The 9,521-nt window shown below is 42.6% G+C and overlaps 1 protein-coding gene across 1 annotated transcript; it reads right to left on the bottom strand.

The window, feature by feature from the left end:
- Positions 1 to 7,066: 7,066 nt before the first annotated feature.
- Positions 7,067 to 8,978, bottom strand: LOC138300360 (selenide, water dikinase 2-like). The gene has a single exon (XM_069239636.1). The coding sequence runs from the start codon at positions 8,972 to 8,974 to the stop codon at positions 7,979 to 7,981; it is 996 nt and encodes a 331-aa protein (XP_069095737.1). The 5' UTR covers positions 8,975 to 8,978; the 3' UTR covers positions 7,067 to 7,978.
- Positions 8,979 to 9,521: the final 543 nt, after the last annotated feature.

Genomic DNA, 9,521 nt, shown 5'->3' with positions numbered 1-9,521 from the left:
ATGGTTAAGCATGAAAATGCCCACTTTCTAAAAGTGACATTTTCAAACTTACAATTCAAAAAACAACCTCAGTAAAAGTTGTATTTCTAAATTGTGACTTTGGAGGCCCCAAACTCGACACCTGTATCTGCTCCCACTGGGAATTGATAAGATATTTCAAGGCAATCCCCACTTTACCCTACGGGAGAGATAGGCCTTGTAATAGTAAAAAATGAATTTAGCAGTATTTCACTATCAGGACATGTAAAACACACCAGTGCATCTTCTACCTTTTAAATTCACTGCACCCTGCCAATGGGGTTGCCTTGGGCCAACTTTAAGGGTGACATACATGTAGGAGAAGGGAAGGTGTGGGCCTGGCAACTGGGTGCACTTACACACACATAAGGTTTTAGAGGAAAGAATTCTTTGTCCAACCTCCCAATCTACAAACCAATTACACACAAAGGACAAGAAATCCTGGTAGAGATCCCAGAGATGATATCCCCAAGTAGAGATACAGGATATTAGTTTACAAAAAACTGCCCTCACCCACTAGAAGTGGCATGCTCCATCATAAGGCTATGCTGACACATTCCCACGCTAGCCAACGTAAGGAATGGAGCAATAGGGTGGGGGGAACAAATAACATGACTGACAAACGGGGACCACATATAGAACACCTCACTCAATAATTAAAACTATCTCAAGTGAAATCCATATTCAATCTTTATTCCGGGATTCACCGGAGAGGATTAAAAAAGGTAAAGTGATGGTGGTGATATGGGGATATAATCACCCCTTCATCCCAAAATGTCTGTACAAGGTCAACATATTTCAGCCCTTTCCATCACCCATAAGGGTCATTCGGCCTTCATCAGGACTAGATCCCCTTAACATTCCATGCCCTACCTGTAGTATTCTCAATATATGGCCAATAATATGAACGGGTTCAATGTTCCCCCATTCTTCCAGTACACACACTCAAAATTACCTACAAGAGAATTTAAAGACAAACATTAAAAATAGCAATCAAACTGCTTTGTCCCTTATACTACCTCTTGCTCCGTCATAATGTTATGTGTGTACCCATGTGACCATCGCCCCATAGTTGTGCATGCACTCCAAACTCAGGGTTCTCCCAAATCGGGACTTTTGTATATAGAAGCATAGTAAAAAGACATCCTTCTTAAAGAAAAAAAACCATCACCCCAAACAGTGACCCAGGCGTAAGATTTCTCGATATGTGTAAACAATTCCACTTACAGAGTTCTCATTGTTAATCTCCAAAACTGGAGTCTGGTGGGAGCACCACCCTGTAGTCACACACTAAATAGAAGCACAGGACAATATAAACAAGCATTTTTTGCAATCCATCCCTCAAACCTCTCGTTCTGCGAGGGTCTCTTTTTCTTCCCCTGTTTTTGGCCGCCAGCCCCCTTCCCTCCTCACCTCATCAAGGGACCAGTGCAGCCCCTGTATGACACAAAACTCTGTGAAGGTCAGGCCGTCCACAGCTCCATCTTTTTATTTTCCATTCTGCGATCAGGTGTTCGCGCATTACCTACACGCAGCTAGACTGGTCTGCCGCTGTACAATTACATCTACCAGCGTCCGCCATGTTGGAAGAAATATATCCTTCCCACTTCCATGACAAGAAGATCACATGTTCGGTAGATGCAACCCTGACTGTTCTGCCTGCACGTAATTATATCTACATCCACGTCCACCATGTTTTATTTAATAAAACATTACCCATTCCCATAGGTGGCGGTTATTCTCAACGGAACATTTTCTGCAACCAATTTTTTACCCATATATAGTCAACTATATTGTCCAGTTCGAAAACATTCTTTAAATACCCTTAGTGCTGATGTAAAAATCTCATAAATCATATAACCTCCAAAGGCAAAAAAAGGTATATTACAAGAAAGCCTATATGGGTAAATCTGTTCTGCCTGCATGTAAATATATCTCCAAGGGCGTCCACCATATTGAATGTGAAAAACATGACCCATATCCATAGGAGGCGGTTATTCTCGATGGAACATTCACTGCAACCAATTTTATCCTCATATTAAGTCAACTATTTTGTGTGAATCGAAAACATTCTCTCAATACCCTTACTCCTGACATCTAAATCCCATAAATAATATAACCTTCAAAGGCACAGAGGTATATGACATGAAAGACTATGTGGGTAGAAACGGGGATATGTAAACTGCACATATCTGTGCTCCCGAATGGTCCCCATATTAAATCTGGCATCAAAACATCAATGTTCCCAGCCACAAAGGCTATATCAGTGGTCTCGCTTCACACAAACAGGTGGTTCTGTACTCTGAAATCTACTTGTGACTCCCTCACCTATACAATCACTCTATGGGTATACTACTTGGAATAGTAAATGCCATTGAAATTATATCAAACACATAAGACATCGCTGTATGGATGTACTCAATGAGGTTAAAAATGCAATTGAAATGTGGCATTGAAACCTGGTGTAGTCAACTGGGAGTCCTTCTGATGGTATGCATTCACTAATCTTATGCAATTTCCACCTCAAGCAACTACATATCCCTAGGTTGGTGCCAAGTCCCTACATATACTTCAGCTGAGAGGGGTCTGGGAAGATTAATAGTGACTTTTATCCACCTTATTCCCTTAGGTTCCCATGATACCCCCATCTTGTCAACCTCATCCTAGGGCCATAATGGGACCAGTAAGGTCACCTGGGATCCGTATCTGAACACGTCTACCCCCCCTTATCTTGCTACAAATGGCTAACAATTCAGTTGGTGCCAGGGTATATCGTTGTTCAATCTTTGTTCATGGCTACGGATACAGTAAATCCATAGTTGTTCTCGTCTGAACAAATACATTTTTGAGTCCACCGTGTGTGGAGGTATTGTAGGTTTGTCCAATACTGTTCAAGTGAAATCTTCTGCATCATGTCCCCTTTCTAAAAAGTGGGTTACCATTTTAGTTACTGTTCTCTTACATCTGATACTACTACGATGTTCCATAATGCGTATCTTTACCTTTCGTGTGGTCATCCCAATATATAGGTTACAAGGGCATTTGATCAAGTAGATCACATTTTCAGAATTACAATTTGTATGTTTTGTCTGTATCCAAGGGGATGTCAAACCTACATCAACCATCTTGGTGTTCTTCATTAAAGGGCAGACACTGCACAAGCCACAAGGTGTGTGGCCCCTTACTGGTGGTGAATTCCACATCATGGGTTAATTTCTGTTCCCTGAACAAGAGAGTCTTGTATGTATCAGGAGGTTCTGGATATTTGCCATTTTCTTGAAAGAGAACAAAGGTTTTTCTAATTGAAGGCTGCCTGAATTTATAATTCTCCAGCTCTTATTGATAATCCGTTTCACTTCGGCTCACCAGCAAGCACGCACACTACATACATTTCAATTTAAAAGCATTTTTTTTACTTACCTCAGCTGCCATGGAAGGGCATATTCCAGCTGATTCTATTCCATTTTTCTTACACTAATATTGAATAAAACAGTATTATTCACTATTAGTGTAATAAAAAAGTTGAAAGAAAACAGAGTGGAACCCCAACTTATGTCCGTAAAACAAGCTGCCACTGAATTTGCCACCTCTGAGGTCAGGGGTCCCAAAAGCAGTCCAGGGGTAGCAAAAGGCAAGCCAGGGGTCGCAGGTGCACCCCCTGGAGACCCCTAAATGATAGCTATGGATCGGACTGGTCTAAAGGGAAATTAGACAGAGTCAGACAGCCTAGTATGACAAGTCAGTATGTGAGACATATTTATTTGGATGCTTACCTGTTTCATTGTCTCCTGGGTCATTTTTTACTGTTACTTTCCCAAATATTAAAACAAGCATTTCTCAAATACAAGCAGTTTTCCATACCTTGCAAACACACTTGTACAGTGTGTCTTTCAAAACTGCCTCAGTGTGCAAACAAGGGCCACTTTTTTAGTTATCAAATTCACTAACTTGGGCCACGTTTATACTGTGTTCCCAGACCTATACTCTGTCCAGGTCTGGCCCAGTGCCTAATATTATGCAACAGGTATCATGTAAAAACAGGATCCTTTTGAGACAGGTGGTTTGTCAGGGAAACAGTCCTCACCGTATGCTTGACAGATGTTATTCCGGATTCCTTCAGTGACCGCAGTCAAGGATTTCCAGTTGCACATTCAGAGAGCAAGGGACCAGAAACTAAGCAACATTCAGAGCTCTACAGTGAGTGGGAGACCTCAATTCACACTTAAGGTAAAAAGCATCTTTTTAGGCAGTCAATAACCGATGCATTGTGGCGCTTTGTAAACTGTTTTCTTCGTGTGGAATTTGAAGCTCTGTAACTGATGCTAACTGCCCAGCGCACCCATATTTAGAAGAGGCTCATTGTTGAAAGCCGATAAACTCCTATTGTTTTTGAAGGGTTTCAAAATTCCACCTGGTCTACATTTGAATGTGATGTATGTTTCCAAAAGAATGTACTGCCAGCTGTTGATGTGTTAGTTAGAAACACATGCCGACGCGCTTAAGTCTCAGATAATAGAATTCGGGCCTGACACAGTTAGAGCCTAACAGTAGCCCAGCTTGTCAACACACCAGGGAAGGTGTGTGTGCTGCTACGTGGAGATGGCAGTGCACGCAGGAGAAGGATAATGTGGAGAGTCCACTTAAAAAAGAGAGTAATTCACAAAATACCTGCATAATGTTTCTGCAGGATGGAGACACACAAAGTTAACTAACCCATTAGAGGAGGGGACAGGCGGACTAGTGTGCTCAGCGATTTTAAACAACTGGCTGGGAACTATGCACTCCAAACAAGTTATTAATAAAGAAAAGTGTTAATTTTCTTGCCAACTTCGTGCATTGCTCAATAAGCATTTTAGTAGCCCATACAAAACTCTTAAATAAATATATGGGATTACGTACCCTCTGGTGCACATTATAGCGATATTGCAAGTCACAGGGAATGCTACCAGAGGCTGAGTTTTTTTTATAAGGTCATGGAATTTGAGATGATTTACAATAGCCTTTAACCTATGGCAGAGAGTATTTTATTCGTTATAAAACATAGTCACATCATCACCCTTCTCAAAAATTGTGTAAATCCTTAGTGACTTGCTCTCTCACGTGAAAGCGACCTGATGCTAGCAGACATGAAGAATAAAAGCAAAATCTGTGGTACCAAATAAAACGCCAAAAATCATTTAGTAATTAATTTTTTTCTAACAAAGATACTTAAATCAGTTTAAAGTATTCAGATCAGAACGTATAGAAGAATGTAGAGAGATTGTATCTTTCCTGTAATAACCACTACCATTTCTCATTTCTTCTCATCACTGCTCATTTTAGAAAAATTGAGCAGAAGAATGAAAGCCATTTCTCATGTTTTGTGCTTAAGCTGCAGTTGTAATTGTAATTATGCTCTGAAGCCTGTGTTTCTCTTTGACTGCAGGCTCTGGCAGTAGCATTATGGCATAACAAATCAAATCAAAAGTGATCTTTATTTGTTTAAAAAAAACAGACCATAAAAGAGATAACTAAAAGTTATACATAGTTAATTCAGTGTTAAAACAAATACCAATTTGTCGTTGAGAGTCCAGCTCCCTTGTAATGAAGATATTAGAGAGAGACTATTTTTACAGGTATAGCAAGCTTCCATGTATTATAAATAAATAATACTAGTGCTTCACTGATAGACTCATTACGAGTGGTTCGTAAAAATCTCCATTATTCTTCAACCTCCTGAATTTACCTTTTTAATAGGGTTTTGGTGAAATCAGATGGGGAATTAAGAGGGATTATACATTTTGGGAGAACATGCAGAAATCAGTTGAATGAATGAATCTTTATTGTACAGTTAATTCAAACCATTACAATGATGTGCAAAATATTTTCAACATAAAATCAAACTTTTTTACATGTAAGAATATGTAACTATTACACTTAATAAATACAGCTTAAAAAGGTAAGAATTATACAGAACCCTCTTCTTTGTGTGCCCCCCTCCTGTCTCATTGTTCTATTCATTTCCCTAAACATTTCTTCTCAGCCTTCTTTAAAATTTTTACCATATGTGTGATAAAGATTGGATCACCTGGTTTTAGGCATGCTATTACTGCTTGTCTTCATGACCTTATGCCACGTTGATTAAAAAGCGATTTTAAGCAAGCATTTCCTCTCTTGCTCTAAGTCGGGGCACAGACATAAAAGGTGAATTATATTCCACTTCCCCTTATTACATAACCCGCACATTTCCTTAGGGCTCTTCTTCCCCCCTACATAATCTTTTTCATCACCAGGTAACTTTCCTAGTCGGATATACAGAAATTTCATTCTCAGAGCACGGGACCAGCCTTCTTCAAAATAGAGCTGCTGTCGTAGACATTTATACTCATTTAGTACCCCCTAAGCATGCAATCTTTTTGATAATATTTCTTTGTCCTTCAGTAGAGATAACATTTTGGTTTTATTCTTTACTACTCTTTTGAAACATGCTACCGTTCGATTGCTTTCCCAGCTTTCATTTAGCCCTAATTCATTTATTGCCTTTTTTAGATAGAGCGCAGCCGGGTGCTCACCATTTTTTTGGAGTTCTTGCCAGAAGTCCGGACACACGTCATTCCTCTCATTGGTTTTTATTCTGTGCCAAGTTTTCATATAGGCCCCTTTTCTTTCTATTGTTTGGTTTATTAGCCCGAACTCCAATCGTATCTGTGCTGGTGATGCATATGGAGGTATGCGAAATAACTGTCATTATGTTTTTATTATACTCATATTTAAACATAGTTCATTGTGTCCTCTTAATGCAGCACTGCCATACATTAAACTAGGTGCCAGTTTGGCTGATATCTCCTTTAGTAATGTTAAAATGCTCGGGCCATTCAAAGTTCTTTTTAGTTTTGAGAGCGCAATGCAAAGTATTAGACCTTTCCTTTTCAACTCCTCCCTATGTTGGGCAAAGCACCCCCCATTCATCAAACCGCACCCCCAGGTAGCAATAGGAATGGACTAATTCCACCTGTTCCTCATTCATGAACCATCTATATTTTTTATTTATCCTACGACTACATTCCACTACTGAGACTGCAGTGTTTATTGAAGAGCTGCGGAGATTCCATGCTACCAGGTTTCCCTCCCCAGAGCCGTTCACTGTCGAGACTCCACGGCTCCCCTATCATCCATCGTGTTTGAGGGGAGCTGCTTCATGAACACAGCAAAGGTCCCTGGTGATAGATGAACCGACACCACAATGTCATTGTCACTAGGCTCTCGCCTGACAGCAGGCTGCTCGACTCCGCTGCAAGGCCAGGCCCCGTCCTGAGAGGCAGGAAACAGCAGTCCGTATGACAAGGCAGAACTCAAAGATATTTACACTTCTAGCAAAATAATCTCTTACAAGAAATTATATACACATAATTGCATTGAAGATCCTTTTCCGACAAATCACAATTCATAAATATAACTTGTTGCTGATCATCTGTGAAAATTACAACCCCTTTCAATGCCTTCCTCGTATCTGTACCTATAACTATACACTTTAGGGGAGCCTGAACCCGCTAAAGCCCAGTTTCACAATTAAATCAACAGCCCATGACCAGAAGTGGTCTGCAGTACTTTTGGGGGATGCAAAGAAAAGCAGACAACTCAAGGGCTTCAGGACATCCTGTGATGGAGGGGGCGTGGGGCAGGTGTTTGTTTATGCAGGCAGGACCATGCAAAGACACAGATTTATAGGCAGGACTTGCACTTTAGGTCTCCGATAACTACACTTTACCTTTTTACCACAACTCACACCTTGCTCTCTTGACACACTATCGGCAAGATATAATTTCGGAGACCTGACCACATTATAAGATACCATCTTTAAGGGCTATTGTTTACAGATTCCCTCCCACTTTCATATTGTGTTGTGAAAGGCACTGGATCCAATTGCGGATTGCAGGCCTTCTTCTGATCCACAGGGTGCTGCTACAGTACTCAAGTCCACTCATGCGATGGCATCAGGGCTCGCACTGGTGTTGTTGGTGTCATGGGTGCTGGCACTCACACCCCGCGGTGTCACCTCAATGATGCGAGGCTTGTCAATGATGCGTGCAGTGCGGTTTCCCTTCTCCACGATGCCAATGATCCAGGCTTGATGCCCCTCGCCATACTTCGGGGACTTTATCTCTGCACAGAAGCGGGCTGCCTGTTCCCTGGGGAGGCAGATCAAAAGGCCCCCAGATGTTTCCGGCGAGGTGCCGTGTAAGAGCTTGAAGCGGTTCCCACATGCTTTGGTGATAGCCGCCATCTTGGCGATGATGGGCAGGTTGTGGATGACGAAGGACACCTCATTGTGCTGCTGCTTGGCCAGGTTCTGCGCGTGACCCAGAATCCCGAAGCCTGTGATGTCAGTGGCAGCATGAGCATTGAAGGTATGCATGAGGCCTGCGGCGGTCCGGTTCAGAGTGGCCATGCTGTACATGGCCTCCTGGTAGGCCAGCTCCACCTCCTCCTCAGAGACCACCAGCTTGATCTTGTTCCACCTCTCGGGATTGTCCAGCCACTGATGGGCGTTGACTGCCACCTGCGTACCGAGAGGCTTGGTCAGCACCAGCACATCTCCAGGGACTGCGTTCTCAGGCATGATGAACTCGCTCGGCTGACACACGACGGTCGCGACTCCCCCGATGATGATCCAGGGATTGTAGACAGTCTGCCCACCAGTGACCGAGGTACCTCCCTCCTCAGCAGCATCACGGAAGCCCTTCACCATCAGCGGCATGATCTTATCCCGCTCCTCTTCGCTCATCTTCTGGCTGACACTAAGCAGCATCAGCATGTTGTCACACTCCGTGATGCCCATGGCATACAGGTCGCTCAGCACATTGGCACAGGCAATGCGACCCTGCATGTAAGGGTCCTCAACCGAAGGGTAGAAGAAATCTGTGGTCTGCACAAGGGACAGGCCCCCATGCCGCAGAGGAATGACACAGGAGTCCATGCCGATACCTTGGCTAGTCCCCCCCTTCATTTTTTAGGGTTCGTGCACGGACCCAGAACAAGCACGTGCATGAAACGTCATAAGCGCTGAAGATCAGTGACACCAGTGACGTCAGAGACCACGCTGCAACCACATGCTCAGCACAGTTCAGCTTGAAACTCATGCGACCACGTGACCACCAGCGGCCAATCCGACCTGCTGGTCGGCTCCCACCCCCAGAAGACATTCCACTACATTCCATTACTTTCGTCTTTTCTAGGTTTACTGTCAAACCGTTTTGCTTTGAGTAATTTGCTAGACCTTCCAGTAGTCTTTGAAGCCCAACTTGTGTTTGACTTATCAAAACAACATCATCTGCATATAGAAGATTAGATATGGCCTAAACTCGGTGCATGTGAGTGTACGGCTTTTAGTTCTTCTGATAAATCTGCTAAAAACAGATTAAAAAGATAGAGTGCAAGGACACAGCCTTGCTTTAGTCCTTGAAAGGTGTCTACTTTTCTTGATAAGACAGACCCATCCCCTATCCGTATCCTCACCCAAGTGT

Source organism: Pleurodeles waltl, chromosome 6 (assembly GCF_031143425.1).
Source record: "Pleurodeles waltl isolate 20211129_DDA chromosome 6, aPleWal1.hap1.20221129, whole genome shotgun sequence".
Taxonomy (NCBI): Eukaryota; Metazoa; Chordata; class Amphibia; order Caudata; family Salamandridae; genus Pleurodeles; species Pleurodeles waltl.
This window is presented reverse-complemented; position numbering and strand designations above follow the sequence as displayed.

Coding starts and splice junctions, on each gene's coding strand:
- LOC138300360 (XM_069239636.1), bottom strand. CDS start 8,974: ATGGACTCCTGTGTCATTCCTCTGCGGCATGGGGGCCTGTCCCTTGTG.